At 42.7% G+C, this 17,313-nt stretch overlaps 1 protein-coding gene across 7 annotated transcripts in view; it reads left to right on the forward strand.

Annotated features, from left to right (window-relative positions):
- Positions 1-17,313, forward strand: part of CRIM1 (cysteine rich transmembrane BMP regulator 1) — a 300,103-nt gene that overhangs the window by 209,133 nt on the left and 73,657 nt on the right. For all 7 annotated transcript variants that reach the window (XM_073338355.1, XM_073338356.1, XM_073338359.1 and 4 more), the window contains one exon: positions 1,599-1,727. In XM_073338355.1, the coding sequence (XP_073194456.1) occupies positions 1,599-1,727 (129 nt within the window). The remainder of the gene's footprint in view (positions 1-1,598; positions 1,728-17,313) is intronic.

Here is a 17,313-nt window from a genome sequence, read left to right on the forward strand (position 1 = left end):
GGTTGGCTTGATCTTGGGCAGCTATCACGAGCCACTGGAGCCACAATGTCCATACAGTTTTTTTCGCGCACTAGCTTGAGCCCTGTGAGCATGAGTCTGTCTTCCCAAGCTGGGAGGGACAGTTCTGGAAAGCAGAATGGGAGGATATAAGTAAATGCTTCTATTTTACATATTTTAAACAAAATGAGCCAGAACACTAGTAGTTTTTGAGCTGTTTGTTTTTGAGAGACAGGTGATATTTCTGGGTTTTCCTTTCCACTTTCACTTTGTTTTAATTTCAACTTGCTTAGATTTTTATATGCTGTTTCATCTGCTGAGATGAAACTGCAGTTTAGTTTAAGGCTCCATTTCTGCAAAGAGTGACTCTCATGGCTAACTTTATGCACACTGAGTAGTTCCCTTGAATTCACTGGGCTACACATGGTGCAAAAAGTTAAACATATTCATAAGTCTTTTCAGGCTCGAGGTCTAATTCTGTAGTTAAAGTTGCTAAGTGGTTTTGATGCAACCTTCTAATGGACACTGGAGGGAGAGTAAAAGATGGCAAACTTTTGCCTATGCTTTCATTGGAACTGCTGCGTGAAATAAGGGTTTACAGGATCAAGACTGGTTTAATAATTGGTGGTTTTTATATATATAATCAGTATTTCTAGTTTAAACTTGGGATACAAATACTTTGCTACCATCTGGGCTTTTGTGAAAACTATTAAATGTTTTAAAATGCAATCGAAATACTAAGTATTGCTAAAAGATGAAAAAAAAATTCTGGAGTGGCTGGTTGCAATCCCATTATTACTGTTGTTGTTTTTCACTTCAGACAGGGATTTTCAACCTCTTTGTTCTGTATGAAAAATGCAGCATATCTTTCCCAAAAATACAACATTTTATCCTCTGAGTATAGAATGAATTTTCTGAGAATGTACAAGTACTGTAGATCCATTCATTTGAATCAGATCCCCACCCCCGTATTATCTTAACAAAACAGTGTCCCTATATAGTTTAAATTCACTGAAATTTTGTGTATTGACTATATTTGAAAAAAATAGGAATAAGTCATTTTTTGTTATTCTTCATAACTGAAAGTTTCGCCTTCAGCAAGAGCTGAAGAATAATCTCCGTCAGATTTCCCCAATCCACACATCTTTATCTGTGCCCTGTAGTGACATCACAAGGGAGGGAGGAAAAAACTCTAATGGTTCTGGAAAAATCAGTTTAGTGTGATCTGGGACTAGGAACACTAAAAAGTGCCTTAATCGTAATCGTTATATTTCTATGTGGTTTGTCATAGGGCAGACTTAAGGTTCTTTATGTTCCCTAACTGTGCATTTCCATACCTTTAACACGTTGATATTAAATTTAAAAGAAACCCAAATTCTGAATTTCATGGGTTTATAAAGCTTGTTTTTGTGCTAATTGTGACATTCCTGTAATATATTTACCTTAAATCGTTGATATGTACTCTCAGCCGTAGCAATCTTGAAGAAGCTTTTGCCTGATAATATGATAAAGCTTTATATTTTAAAAATATTGCAAGAAGGGAGTGGTTATTTCTAACCAATTATACTTACTTGTATTTATTTCTTTTTCTTATTTATTAGAACCAACATACATCACAATAAGTCCACCCACATGTGAGATTTTGGTGAACTGCACATTGACTGAGAAAGACTGTATGTACAGTTTCAGACTGGACCAAAACGGTTGCCGCATTTGTCAGTGCAAAACTAGTGAGTACAGAAATCATTGTGGTTCATACTGTTTTTTATCAAGATGTGGTAAAATCCTTTGTTTATTTTAATGTTGCGTAAAATCTTGGAAGTTTGAAATGGAAATCAGTACACAGGTACATTACAATAATTCACTGTTTTAGGATTGATTATTTCCTTTGATAATTATTTTGTTTGTAAAAATACAATTGAAGCATTTGTTTGGAGAAAAAACATTAAGTATTACATAGACTTAACTAACAGCTAAGGAAAAAAGGTAGGTAAAGTTTTGGGCTTCTCCTTGAAAATATCCCCTTGGGAATTCTCTTAGAACTTTGATATTTCATTTTTTCTCTACTTTAAAAAAAATGGGTTAGCTTTGATAGAAATAAAAGTTTTGTTCAGGTGTGTAATCTTTATAATTTTTTGCTTTTTGAAAAAAATCGTTATAAATGCAGTGTTCATGTTTTTTTGGGTTTAGTATTTGGATGCCTGCCACTTCATATTTATATCACAGATTCTCATCTGGCATGTGACTTTTACAAGAAAGATATAACTTTGTGTCTTGGGAGCACTGTCCATATATCAGTCATGTTAGCATCCTCATAGGGAAACAGCAGAACTTGATTCTCGGTACACATTTCATTGAGAGTTTGTAGCATACAACTGAAAAATAAAATTTGAATCACTCCACAGGGGACGTATTATTTGAAACCTCTGCACGCACAAGGAGAGAGAGTTTGCAGTGTAGCTGTCAGTCTACCTTAGGAGTTCTTCCAAGGAGAGAAACTTTAAGCCAGTGATGGACAAACTTTTTGGCCAGAGGGGCACATCAGGGAATAGAAATTGTATGGTGGCCAATGAATGCTCACAAAATTGAGGTTGGGGTGTGAGAGGGGGTGAGGGCTCTGATGTGGGGCTGGGGATGAAGAGTTTGGGGTGTAAGAGGGTGCTCTAGGCTGGGACTGAGGGGATCAGAGCACGGGAGGGGGCTCAGGGCTGGGACAGGGATGCAGGAAGGGGTGCAGGTTCTGACTGGGGGTGCAGGCTCTGGGGTGGGGCTGGGGATGAGAGGTTTGGGGTGCAGGAGGGTGCTCTGTGCTGCGATTGAGGGGTTTGGAGAGCGGGAGCAGAGCTGGGGCAGGGGGTTGGGGCATGGGGAGAGGCTCAGTGGTGCAGGCTCTGACCGGCGCTTACGTCAAGCGGCTCCCAGAAGCAGTGGCATGTTCCTTCTCAAGCTCCTACACGGAGGCACGGCCAGGTGACTCTGCACGCTGCCCCATCCTCAGGCACCACCCCTGCAGCTCCCATTGGAGCGCCGGAGGAGGTCACTGGAGCGCCTAGAAGCCAGAGCGGGGCCATGCTGCAGCTTCCGGAAGCCACGTGGAGTGGCCCCCAACCCGGTACCCTGGCTGGAGCGCCAGAGCAGGGCCAAGCCACATGGTGTGGCTCCCGACCTGGTGCCCCAGCTGGAGCAGGACAAGCCCCAGACCCTGCTCCTCAGCAGGAGCTTGCAGGCCGGCTTAAAACAGCTCGCGGGCTGGATCTGGCCTGCGGGCTGTAGTTTGCCCACCCCTGCTTTAAGCTCTATTGGTGGCATCACTGGAGTCCTGACAGTGGAGACCGTCAGAGATGTTCTGAATTAGTGCATCACTCTGGTCCCCTGCCCCTGTTTCCATTCTAACTGACTCCACTCACCTTCTAGGCTGAGCTGGATGATTTCAGGTGCCCCAGCAGATCAAGGATTATGAGGGACTTGTGCTCTTGGACGTCCTGCAACTTCCAGGTGGAATTTTCTACCACAAGGATAGAGGTGTACTTGTAGACTGGGTTTTGCGAGCAGAAGCCAAAAGAACCAATGGACTGATCCAAGCCCAAGGAGGTTATTTAGAGGAGTTTGTTTATTTCTCTGATGGTGGTAGAATGTAAGAGATTCTAACAAAGAATAATATGTAAAGTAAACAATAATAGTGGTAGCTCTGACTGTTTATTTTTTTTGAGAACCAGTTGTATTAACAATAAAGAAAAGCTCCCATTGACTTCAACAGCAGCAGGGATGGATTGCATATCTATTTCCTGCCTTTTGAAATCTGGACAGAAGTTTCCCTTTGCTTCTTAAAGCAGAACAGATCACTTGCTTCTGCCAAATCTTGCATTGGCTGGTGCAGTGAGAAGAAGCAGAAACACTCCTGGAGTAGTCCATGCAACCTAGGGAGACCTTTTGCTCAAAACAGGGGCAAATGTGCACCTTGCATAGTGCTTGCTGAGTGCAGCAGCTATGGGTTCAAGTCTGAAAGCTCTTTCTAAACAGCAGACCATGCCTCTTTGAGACTTTGGAGTACAAGTCAGCACATTTTTGACTTCTATCATCCCCATACTACGTGCATGGGAAAGAACAGGGGTCCCTAAGTCCACATCTACACTTACAAGCTTAAAGCAGCACAGCTATACCGATCAACTGTCTCGCTGTAAGATCACTCGTATAGAAAGCTCTCCTGTCGACATAATAAAACTATCTACTTGAGCAGTGGTAGGAATGTCGGCGGGAGAGCATCTCCTGCTGACATAGTGCTGTGCACATGAGCGCTTATGCTGGCAAAACTTCTGTCAGTGGTTTTGTCACACTCATGAGCAACCAAAGTTTTGCCAAAGTATGGGGTAGTGTAGACATGGCCTAAGTCCTCCCCACTACTTCTTGCACAGTAGTGCAATAGAACATAGGATTTTACCTCTAATGAAGTATAAAGAAAATATTGCTAAAGGTCAACCAAATGCTCTAGCGTTTTTTACCTTTTGAAATCAAATCTGTATTCTGAATTAGAGAACTGTTGCCAGTTTTGAAGCCCAGTCATGCATGCAGAATATTCAAGTATGTCATGCAATCCTGTCAATGCTAGAATGCTTCTGGGAGATTGCATTGTGGCAGGCTGAGAATTGAGACCTGCCTTCCTTGCAAATGATATGAAGCTCAGTTCCCACTCATGAAAGCAGAGAAGAGCTGTGCTGCGGTATTTCTATTATACTATAGATTTTAATTGCTCTTAAAACCAAAGTGTGAAATCTAGTATTCTGTTGCTGTATAACTTACTGGCAGGGCTTTTTTGATCAGACAAAAATCAACTCATTTATGTAGATATATCTCTGGTACTGTTTTAGTGTATTTTCCCTGGGTAAAAGAAAAAAATGATTCCACCACAGAAGTTAAATAATAAGAAAATGTATACACTAGTATGTTTGTAGCTACACACACACACGAAAAAACGAGTGTGGAAAAAATGTGGCTGTTCAGCACTTCTGCAAATTAGGCCCCAGGTTGAGCACCCAGGGAATAAAGCAACGTATAATTAGTAGCCACTTGTGAAAAGTTTTGGTTAAAGTGACTTTTGCCCAGCATCACCTAGCAAGTTAATGGCAAAGGCAAGGATAGAACTGAGTTCTCCTGGGTAGCAGTCACCTGCCTTTAAATAGAAGATCATCCTCTCTTTTCCTGTAGTCCCCTACCACTTTATTGACATGGATTACAACTTCCAGACAAAATGAGGCAGGAATCCTATAAGCAGCCTAATTCATTCCACACCCTGATTAATTTCTTGAACATCATCCATCTTGAATGAATGAGGTAGGGGTATTGTAGAAAAAATAGTATCTGATCATGTAATTAAAGACTTATCATATGGATATGCACAATGGTGCTAAAATAGGTTGAACCTTAAACCTAGCATTTCGTTTTTTTGTAGGTGCTTGATTTTGCTATCTCAATAACATTATTTTAACATAGTGTTTTAAGGGCAAAAATACATTGTTATGTGCAACAATAACAATTTATCCTTGGCATGACTGGGCTTAGTGGTCACAGTGGGAGCTCGGAGTCAGGAGGCCAGCTGGGTCTGGATACCAGGAGACCAGAATCTGAGACAGGCCAGAGGGCAAACCAGGTGTCAGGAGACAGGCAGAGTCAGGAGGTCAATCTAAGACAGGCCAGTGGGCAGGCTGGCAGTCAAGATACCAGGGGGTCAGTCAGGTAGCACAGGGGAGGCAGTCCTAAGCAGGGAAAGACCAAGTTGCAGGCATGACTTCCTGTTCCTCTGCTTGGTTTAAAGAGAAGCCTTGGAGTTTCGCCCACCAGATCCCTTGACTAGAGTCCTCTGCCAAATCTGAGCTTCAAGTTCTGGTGACTGTTTGCAGGTCACTGGGTGGCGGTTTGGAATGTACGGGCTCTTAAAAGTGCTGTGTCCTGGGATTCGAGACCCATGGCCCCTGAGAATCTCAAATCTCTGAACAGCAGGGTTTGAATCCTGAATCTTTAGCACTGCAATTGAGACAACTTCCCCTGGAACGAAAGGACTAATTTCTTGAGTTGGCAGCAGGAGAAGGCAGTGTTCATCTATGGACCCAGAATCGCTGGGTTACATATGCAGGACTGGCCCTAACTAATAGATGGCATAGCTAAGAACAAATATTTGCTAATGTTGTTAAGTGTCTGAGACTTGGATCTGCCATGTAAGATTTGGGTTCTGTTTCTGGCTTGTCTAACTTGTGAGACCTTGCTCAATGATAGAGGTTGCGAAAGGCACAGAATTATCATCATCAATTTACTGAAGTGAGTCTAGAAATCAGGGTTTCCTGGTTCTCAGCACGATGCATGTTCTCATAATCCTAAGGGTATTTGGCTTGCTGAAAAGTAGACGAGTCCTGGCAGAGATAGGGTACCCTTATCCTTCAGTATAAATGTCATTGGTTAACAAAGGAATTGAACCTCTGACAATTAATTATGAAAGATCATGAAAAAATGGGGAAATACCAGAATGCTGGAAAAAACATAATGAGATAAATTCTTAGAACTAGAAAAGAGTGATCCTGACAGTAAATGTATGGTAAATTTCTAAATTCAATCCCTAGTAAAATAAAATACAAATATTATCTTTAAATAAACACCTAGAGAATAATGAAAATATACACATTCAACAGGATGGGTTTGTATTATGGTGAACAAATCATACTGGATAAACTTGATCTCTTTTCTTAGTATAATTACAAAAATACCCTAAGGGGGAGGAGGAAGAATAATAGGTGGTAACACTATACTGATTTTAGTAAAGAATATATGCCTCATGAAATCAAACTAGCAAAATTCATTCAAACTGGCTTGGATGTGTGAGGATTGTCACATGGAACAAAAACTGTAAGAAGGACTACAAAAGCCAGGTTACTTGCTAGTAAATATTTCTTCAAGATATTGCCGGTACATGTCCACATTCCTGGAGCCATATGTACTATGTAAATCCCAGAACTGTTTAAAGCAATTACTTATTAGGGCCATCTGCACTCAGTACACTCATGAAACATTTTATTTAAGCAGGGTTTTCAAGAGTCTCAACACTCCAACCCTCCGTTTTCATCCATGTATTGGAAATCAGTAGAGAAGGAGGAAGAGTTAATGTGGATCGGTGGAGGCAATATATTCAGAAAATTCTGGTTACTGTTAAGTACCCTAGTTTTCTCCTTCATAAATTTGCCTGCCAGTTCCCCACCCCTGCAGATGAACCAGCAGTAGCAATCCACACTAAGAGGATGGCTGAGGAGTGCTTAATTAAAAAGGTACTGAAAACAGCTCTCCTGAAATATGATCTAGTCTCAACATCAAGAGAATAATAATGGGTAAAGATATGTAGGTAGCTGCTTGTAGCCACACTACAAATCTCAGAAATGGACACTATACAAAGGCATGCTTTAAATGCTGCCATAGCTCTTGTTTAATTAACATTAGGACCATCTGGTATCTGAAACTTTGTCTGCAAATTAGAAGACAAAATACAAAACAAAAGCTTTTACACCTCTTGGATTTCTCTTCGAAAGACATAAGTAGCCTGGATGATTTATAAAAAGAATGGCTGTGTCTAGGTAATGGATGAGAGCCTGCTTCACATCAAAATTATGGAATAAATGTCTGCCCATGAATAAAGGGATCAGGAAAAGAAACATGGAAAGAAATGCACTATCTATAAGAAGAAATTCTGTGACCACTTCAGAATTTTAGATTGGCCAGAGCACCAAAGTGTCTGTGTGAAAAACAGTAAATGGAAGATAAGCTTATATCTAAGTTTAAGAACACATACCAGAGGAGACAGCAATTAAGAAGTCAATTCACAAGGCTAAATAATAAAACTAGGATAGAGGTTCAAGTGGAAGGTCCTTTATGGATTAAATTCCTTTATGGAATTTCTGAATTAAGGTCCTTTATGGAATTCTTTGTGGACTAAATAGAATCTCCTTTAGGCCTGATTCTGAGAGTATTGAACACCCTCCCAAATCTTGTTGAATTCAGTGGAAGCTGGGCATGCTCAACACACCTTAGGGTCATGCATCGGCCATTTGTTTGAAGTTCTGTCTGACAAGCTATGATCCATTGAGGTGCCATGCCTGTGGGGGGAAAAAAGATTCCATGCTGATAACTATTGCAGCTAAAATAGCACTTGTCACTGTTACAGGGTTAGCTGCACTGCTGTCCCCTTTCAGGTCTCTCTGAGTGTCCCCCTGTAGGTGTTCATACCATATGCCTTTAGCTATCAGTGGGCGGAATTCCACTGTTCTCCCACTCTTAGACCGGGCTCTGGGCTACAGTACCATGTGTATCAACCATTCTTGCCCTGCATGTCCAACTGAGTTTGGGCACCTGCAGTTCTTCCCTTTAGGAGGCTGACCAGTAATACAGTGATCAGGCAGCCTTCTTAAAACAAAAATATTGTTTATTTTAGCAGTGGGAACAAAGCAGATTTGAAAAGAGTAAACACTCTACGTGTGTGTATCTTACCTAAATGTTTAGCATCCATTGATGGCAGACTAGGCTGTCCCAACTTTTCAGACACTCCTCAGCAGGGTCCTGGACCTTGGTCTAGTTCCCTTTAAATGACTACTGCCCTCTCTTGAGAGAGGGTCCCTTTTTAAATCCCTGCTACAGTTCTTTTGTTCTGTCCTCATGGGCCTTTTCCTGTCCTATTTAAAATCAGTTGTTCTTCATATGCTGGTCCCTGTGTGTATTCTACTCTGGGTACTCCTGTGCACCATGTGCCTAAGAAGATTTTTGCTAGTAGTGTCTGGTGGTCTGCACTCTTTCCCTTCTTGTGCTTTGATCTGTGAGTGTAAGGCGCAGTTCAGATTGACCGCCTCTCCAGTTCCTTCTTACTGCTCCGTGGTCAAAGATAGAACCTTCCAGTGTCCACAGAGTTGATTCTCCGACATTGAACATGCAAGTATTATAAATTCTAAATAACATATATAAAAAAAGTCTTAGTTTAGTTTAAGTAGTTAGATTTCAGGGAACACCCACACCACATGCACACAGTCTTCCCAGTATGGGACTCCAATTATGCCTGGGACTCTGGGCATCAAGAACTGCATCTCCTGCCCTGTTTCTTCCCAGTCAGCAACAACCATCAGAGGTGCCTCTGCCTCAGAGAAGCTTATATATCTGCTAAATGTAGCATCTGTCACTCCTACCTACCCTGAACCCATCAAGTGTAGGAGGTTCAGGGTTAGGAAATACCTCATGGAACAGGCTCTGAGGTCCCAGTTGGATCTGGGCTGGGCAGACCCCTCCCCCCCATACAGCTGGCTGAGAGATTGAACGCATTACCCAGCACTGCCACTTTGGATGGAGGGACAGGCAAAGGTAGAGGCAAGTACTCCTCATCTCAGGCTCACCACCAGGGCAAGAAACCCTCTCTAGGGTTTACAGAAAAATACCGCTCTATTTCCACTTCTGAGAGGGGATCTGATTTGCCCATGTGCTATTGAGGTCAGGTGACTCTTCGCGCCTGGTTCAGGGAAGCTCAAAAACCCATCAAGGTTGTGGTTAAGAGACCCTCCTCTTCAGCACTTTCTGTACTGAGTAAAAAGAGGCATGAGCATAGATAGAGCCCTGCTAATCCGCTTTATATCCATGGACCATTTTTGCAGATTGCAGATCAGATGCAGATAAAAATTTTGTATGTAGAGCCCTGCAAGTCTGCAGATATCCGCTTTATATCTGCAGATGCAGATATCAGTGGGTCATTTTGCAGATCAGATGCAGATACAAATTTTGTTTCCATGCAGGGCTCTGAGCATAGACTGGTATGACCATTGGTAACGGCAAAGAACTGACCACCATCCATACATCATCAGCACTGACACGCACTTGTGAGCTGACACCAAAAGTTCAAAGAGAGTAGACACTTTGTGGTGATGATTACACAGCTTTGGAGAAAATCAACATCTTTTCAGATCTGAATCTGAGCTGTCTGTCAGAACTGATTCTTACAAGGAAGATCATGACAGGTTTCAGAGGAACAGCCGTGTTAGTCTGTATTCGCAAAAAGAAAAGGAGGACTTGTGGCACCTTAGAGACTAACCAATTTATTTGAGCATGAGCTTTCGTGAGCTACAGCTCACTTCATCAGATGTTTACCGTGGAAACTGCAGCAGACTTTATATACACACAGAAATGACGCTATCAGTCCATGAGCTTTATGAAAGAAGCTGGTCTGCTATTCCCTCTTGTGGTTGGGATATTTCCTCAATGGTTTTGACAGCACTGTCTTTGGCGATGGAAGCCCACATTTTCTTCGGCAGTTCTGCTATGGGAAAAGGACAGTGTCACAGGGTGGGCTGTTGCTGCATCCACCTCCAACCATGTGCTGCCATGCCATACTTAGTTATGGGGGTTTATTCTTTTAAGGCACTGGTTAACAAACAGAAGGCAGTCTTAAGTCAAAACCTGGCCCCCAGGCTTTAGGGCCACCCCTTCCAAGGGTCTCCGGCTTCTGGCAACTTTCTTGCCTCCTCCAGCTCTGATCCCCTCTTGGAACTGCAGCTGTGGGATTGCTTCCTTGATTCCCTGGCCCCATTGGCTCCAGGGACTCACCACAGGACTTAACTCCCCTCCAGTGTGGCCTTTGCTGCTCTGGACTCAGCCTGCCTCAGCCCTTCCTCCCCCTAGCTGCCTAATAGCAGCCCTTTATAGGCCCAGGTATAGCCAAGTCCACTGTAATTAGCTGGATTGAGCCCAGCTGCTCCAGTCCAGGAGAGCTGGGCTCAAGCTGTTCAGAGACCAGCTACCCTGTGACACTCATCACCTTCTCCAAGAGACATCAACCATGATGGGTCTCAGGAGATTCTAGAACCTCTGACGCAACCTGTGTAAGATGGGGTATCCTCTTTAGAACTGATAGTAACCTATGCCTTGGAGTCCACTTCAACCCATGCTGGATCCTTCTCCATACTATCCACTTTGGTTACACTATAAAGTTCCTCTTCCTTCACCCTCCAAAAGCCCGTTCCCCGTCCCTTTTCAAGGACCACTCTCATGAGATGATACTTTATAGGAGGTAGACTTGCTACTTATAAGGAGAGTCATAGAGCCAGTACCATCTCAACATTGATGAAAGGGATTTTATTCCAAATATTTCCTAATCCCCAAGAAGAAGGGAGGATGGAGACCCATATTAGATCTCCAGTACCCTCAGTACCTTTATCAAGTGTGACTTCCTGCATGAACAACACAGGCCATAAGACTTCCACGAATTAATTCCTGCTTCAATTCCAATAGATGTGGGTGAACTAGAGCATATCTCTTAGGGGGGAGAAATCTGTCACAGCTATCATCAAGCTCCCCCTGCTGGACACTCACCAGACTGCTGTGTTTGGAGTCCACATGTTAGATCTATGTACTTTTAAACTTTCCTGAGCCTGGATCTCTAGGCGCACACTTTAAGTGCAGATTCTTTTTCTAGAACCCACTTCTGAGACTGCTGTGGTCCAACTGCCTAGGTCCTGTGACTAGAGTCCATTCTCTCCACCCCCTCCTAGTTGCTTAAGCACATCCTTCAGATTTCCAACCTTGTGGACACTCTTGTTGACACTTCAGTCTCTGTTGGTCCTATAGTCAAAAAGGTCCCCTCTGCTATGAAAGCATGCCCCTTTGTGTTCTCTCCTATCCCCAAAGCATCCTTTTTTCCTTTTTTTTTTCTTTTCTTTGGGGGGAGGGATAGCTCAGTGGTTTGAGTATTGGCCTGCTAAACCCAGGGTTGTGAGTTCAATCCTTGAGGGGGCCATTTGGGATCTGAGGCAAAAATTGGGGATTGGTCCTGCTTTGAGCAGGGGGTTGGACTAGATGACCTCCTGAGGTCCCTTCCAACCCTGATATTCTATGATCTATAAACACTGGTTTCCTTACTCAGGTTGAAAAAGGCTAACACTGGCCCTGTAACTATTATTTAATTAATTTGATTTCACCCCTTATGATCTAGAAGCCACGTCTGTCCAGCATTGGCATGTTCTAAAGGCAACTGTTGTAGCTGTCAGACTAGGTATAAACTTGTCCTTGAAGTATGTTATATCCAAGGCTCCCTATAAGGATTTTTTGAAAAATATTCTAGTTTTATCATTTCTTGTACTGCTTGTGTTTTAGTCAGTCCCAGCTGTATTCCAGCTGCTGCTAGCGTTTGTCATAATTACATCAGCTCCTGTTTAGCAAATGAGCTTCAGTTATATTGATGCATTTTTCTTAATTCTCCAACAGCCTGTGATATGGTCTTTCTAAGACTTAGCCACATCACCGCATTGTTAATGTAGACTCTGACTCTGTCTCTGTCCATCATCCTTTATGAAACATTTCTAGACCAGAACTTTTTCCAATATGGAAGCCAAAGTATGTGTTACTTGTGGAAGTGGGCCCAGGTAGTGAAATTTGGATATAAAACCATATTCAATTCCACACTTTTCAAAGTTCAGGCATATTCATATTCATGGTTCTAGTATGCCCATTACATCAACAGTATTACAAAGTTTGGATCTGGGTCCCCACTTTCCCAAAGTTAAGGGGGATTCAAGCTCGGTGTTTTGGTTTAGGCCAATCTGAAGTTAAATGTACACTTTTTTTTTTTTTGTTACTTAATTGTGTGTGTCTAAATTCATCTGATTAATCCAGTTTTGTAAAATATTGTGCCTCATATCTCATTATTTTTCTCAGTAATGCTCCTACGTTATATTCTCACTGTGTTCTTTGGTATCCACGCGCATTCTGAGTGTCCTGATACCTTTATTACACATGCTATTGAATTCACCCAGTCTGTGGGCTACATTTGGCTATTACTTTAGTTCACCACTATCGTTCTTATAGACTAACAAACGTATTGGAGCATAAGCTTTCGTGGGTGAATACCCACTTCGTCGGATGTGTGTAGTGGAAATTTCCAGAGGCAGGTTTAAATATGCAAGCAAGAATCAAGCTAGGAATAACGAGGTTAGTTCAATCAGGGAGGATGAGGCCCGCTTCTAGCAGTTGAGGTGTGAACCAAGGGAGGAGAAACTGCTTTTGTAGTTGGCTAGCCATTCACAGTCTTTGTTTAATCCTGAGCTGATGGTGTCAAATTTGCAAATGAACTGAATCTCAGCAGTTACCCACATGAGGAAATAAGGAAACAGATCAACAGAGCCAGACGTGTACCCAGGAGCCTCCTGCTGCAAGACAAACCCAAGAAAGAAACCAACAGAACTCCACTGGCCATCACATACAGTCCTCAGCTAAAACCTCTCCAATGCATCATCACTGATCTACAACCCATTCTGGACAACGAGCCCTCACTTTCACAGGCCTTGGGAGGCAGGCCAATCCTCGCCCACAGACAACCCACCAACTTGAAGCATGTTCTCACCAGCAACTACACGCTAGACCATAGTAACTCTAACTCAGGAACCAGTCCATGCAACAAACCTCGATGCCAACTCTGCCCACATATCTTCACCAGTGACACCATCACAGGACCTAACCAGATCAGCCACACCATCACAGGTTCATCCACCTGCACTTCCACCAATGTAATATACGCCATCATGTGCCAGCAATGCCCCTCTGCCATGCACATCAGCCAAACTGGACAGTCCCTACGTAAAAGGATAAATGGACACAAATCAGATATTAGGAATGGCAATATACAAAAACCTGTACGAGAACACTTCAACCTCCCTGGACACACAATAGCAGATTTAAAGGTAGCCGTCCTGCAGCAAAGAACTTCAGGACCAGACTTCAAAGAGAAACTGCTGAGCTTGAGCAACTGCTGTGCTGGAAATGGCCCAACTTGATTATCATACACATTGTAAGGAGAGTGATCACTTTAGATAAGCTATTACCAGCAGGAGAGTGGGGTGGGAGGAGGTATTTTTTCATGCTTTGTCTGTGTATAAAAAGATCTTCTATACTTTCCACAGTATGCATCTGATGAAGTGAGCGGTAGCTCTCGAAAGCTTATGCTCAAATAAATTGGTTAGTCTCTAAGGTGCCACAAGTACTCCTTTTCTTTTTGCGAATACAGACTAACACGGCTGTTACTCTGAAACCTGCTGAGCTTCAGTTCATTTGCAAATTTGACACCATCAGCTCAGGATTAAACAAAGACTGTGAATGGCTAGCCGACTACAAAAGCAGTTTCTCCTCCCTTGGTGTTCACACCTCAACTGCTAGAAGCGGGCCTCATCCTCCCTGATTGAACTAACCTTGTTATCCCTAGCCTGATTCTTGCTTGCATATTTATACCTGCCTCTGGAAATTTCCACTACATGCATCCGATGAAGTGGTTGTTCACCCACGAAAGCTTATGCTCCAATACGTCTGTTAGTCTATAAGGTGCCACAGGACTCTTTGCCACTTTTACAAATCCAGACTAACACGGCTACCCCTCTGATACTTGACACTATCATTCTGTTTCGCATTTCCCTTAACTCTTGTCTCCAAGGCACCTGCACTCTACTTAGGGCATGTATTAACAATGAATCATGTCCTTCAGTTGAATGGTATATGTATCCCCTGAATGTGCCAGGAAATTGCTTTTCCCAGGCTGGAATTGCTGCTGCTTATCTAGTCTGTTTTGGTTTTGGACCACATTGGTATTTCACTGTTTTAAAAATAAATCTAATCATCCCCAGCTTTTCACTGGTCTTCTCTCCCAGAAAAGGCTATTTACTGTAGGAGCTATTTAAAAAATAGTTTGTCTTTACCATTATGCTGTATCCTCCTTAATCTGCATGTTACCTGCATCTCAATCAGTTCTTCATAGGCTTTCATCACCTCTTTTTTTCATAAGTGTTGTCTTCTGCTTCAGCTCTTTCAAAATCTTCCATGTCATCAGTATTGATTTTGCTCCTGTGAGCAGTACCGTCTGTTTCTAAATGCTATTTTTTTTAGTCTTAACTTGTTTTGCACTTCAGTATGCTGTGCTATCATTCTATCCATTGCCCCTATTAAACCTCACAGCTGTGTCCATATCTTCCATTGGCATTCAAATCTTAGTGTCCTTTAAACGCCTCTCCTGATAAGCACACCATTGCAAAGTGATTTTTCTTTTACCTTTTGCACAGTTTTTACCATATGATGAAAAATTTGTATGATATTTCCCACCAAAAAGGTTGCACTTTGTCCCAAGTTCACTCTTCTTGATTAGTTATTTCCTGAACACACATTTCACTTTCTGCTTCTAGGGCACAAGCCCAAATTTTGCCCTGTGTTACATCAATGCAGCCCCATTTATGTCATTGGGTTATATGGCTGTAGTTGTGGGCTGAATTTATCTGCCGTCTTACCATTTCAGTCTTTGTCCTTGATTTTGCAGGATATTCCTCAAATGTTACTCTGTGCTTTTCACTTGCTCTCTAGCTTCTCAGTTTCTTGTATTGCCTTCCAGGGCTAGCTGTGCTTTTCAGAATGCCAAATTCTGCAATCTTCATTTATAATGAAAAAACAATGAGGAGTCCTTGTGGCACCTTAGTGACTAACGAATTTATTTGGGCATAAGCTTTCGTGGGCTAGAACCCACTTCATCAGATGCATGGACTGGAAAATACAGGAGCAGGTATAAATACATGAGAAGATGTGAATTGCCTTACCACGTGTGCAGGTATAAATACTTGAAAAGATGTGAATTGCCTTACCAAGTGTGAGGTTAGTCTAACGAGACTAACACACTTGGTAAGGCAGTTCACATCTTTTCATGTATTTATACCTGTTCCTGTATTTTCCACTCCATGCATCTGATGAAGTGGGTTCTAGCCCATGAAAGCTTATGCCCAAATAAATTTGTTAGTCACTAAGGTGCCACAAGGACTCCTCATTGTTTTTGCTGATACAGACTAACACGGCTACCACTCTGAAACCTGTCACCATTTATAATGAGTTCACTGTGACTGCTTACCATGAGTAAGGATTACATGGTGTAGCCAGCCAGCCAGCCCCCCCCCCCCTCAGACCAGCATTGCTGGGAACACAAGGGAGCCAAAACAACAGGGCACTTAACATCAATTCCAGCACAGCCTTTGAAGCTGTGAGAAGCACAGGTGTGCTGCTACAATGTGCCTCTGGGAACATATACAACTATTAGGCTCCCAGCAGACAGAGAAGCTGTGACAGACATGGCTCTTAGCCCCTACTAAATAGCGTGATGCACACACCCCAACATCCTAGGTGGGAAAATATTTACCCTAATAAAAGGAATGTCCAGTAGTCGAAACTTATTGTTTCTCTCCCTTGCAAGTGTAAACTACTCTTGCGAGAGCTGGCGTCGCCCAGACAGACCAGCCCCAATTTGGCATAAGAAAGGAGAAAGAAAATAAAGGAGTACAGAGGTATAAGTATGGGACCTACAGCACCATGATTTTTGAGTGCTTTTCACTATCTATCTGCTGGTCAGATAAGTGACAGCCTCCCAAGGCTTCTGCAGCTAAGAGGGTCCCTAAGCCTTGTCCCTTATTCGTCTTTCCGCGGAATTGAGTGACCTATCTTGGCTTGGCATCGCTGGAATCGAGAGATGCAAGGAGGGTAAGAAGCACCCACACCTGATCTCCTATCTTTAGTGTACACATATTTTGAAATAGAGCTCTATACTTTGTTTTCTTTCTTTGGGATTGTGGCTTCAGTTTTGTAACTTGTTTGTGTGTGTAACATCTCTACATTTAAATAAGTAGGCACTAGCAATTTTGTAACCACATGATTAGAATCTAGTTTAATAAATTTTGGTAACCATTTGTGCATAAGCCTGACTTGTTTCTCTGGTTTACTGTAAAGCAGCCAACACAATTAAAGAACCTCAGCCGTTTTGGCTATAAAGCCTGGCCATTAGGTGAGAGTACTAAGAGCCTAGCATTGAGTTGTGCCGCCTCCACGGGGCAAACTCTTGGGGCGCCTGTCAGTCAATCCTGACTGCCCACTGCGAAGGAGCTCTGAGCTCTAGCAGTTAAAGTCACGGGTGTTTAGGACCTTGGGGCATCCGTCAGCCTAGCCCGGGCTGCCCGCCGCGAAGGGACAGTGCGTCCTAGAGGTTAAAGTCACGGATGGTATAAAACGGGCATAGCTGGCACCTCACCAAACATCCTTGGCCATCGGCTAACACATGGGCAGCCCTGAGTAAGCACTTTTGTACCTTGTTGATGCTATGGATCACCTACTCTCTTATCAAAGAGGTTTGTGTGATCACATACTTGCAAAATAATACTTTTAATCTCAAATCTATAATAGAATTGTCAGTGACATAAATGGGCTGCTGTACTCAATAATGAAACACATGGCCCGCATGTACTG

Source organism: Lepidochelys kempii, chromosome 3, assembly GCF_965140265.1.
Source record: "Lepidochelys kempii isolate rLepKem1 chromosome 3, rLepKem1.hap2, whole genome shotgun sequence".
Classification (NCBI taxonomy): Eukaryota; Metazoa; Chordata; order Testudines; family Cheloniidae; genus Lepidochelys; species Lepidochelys kempii.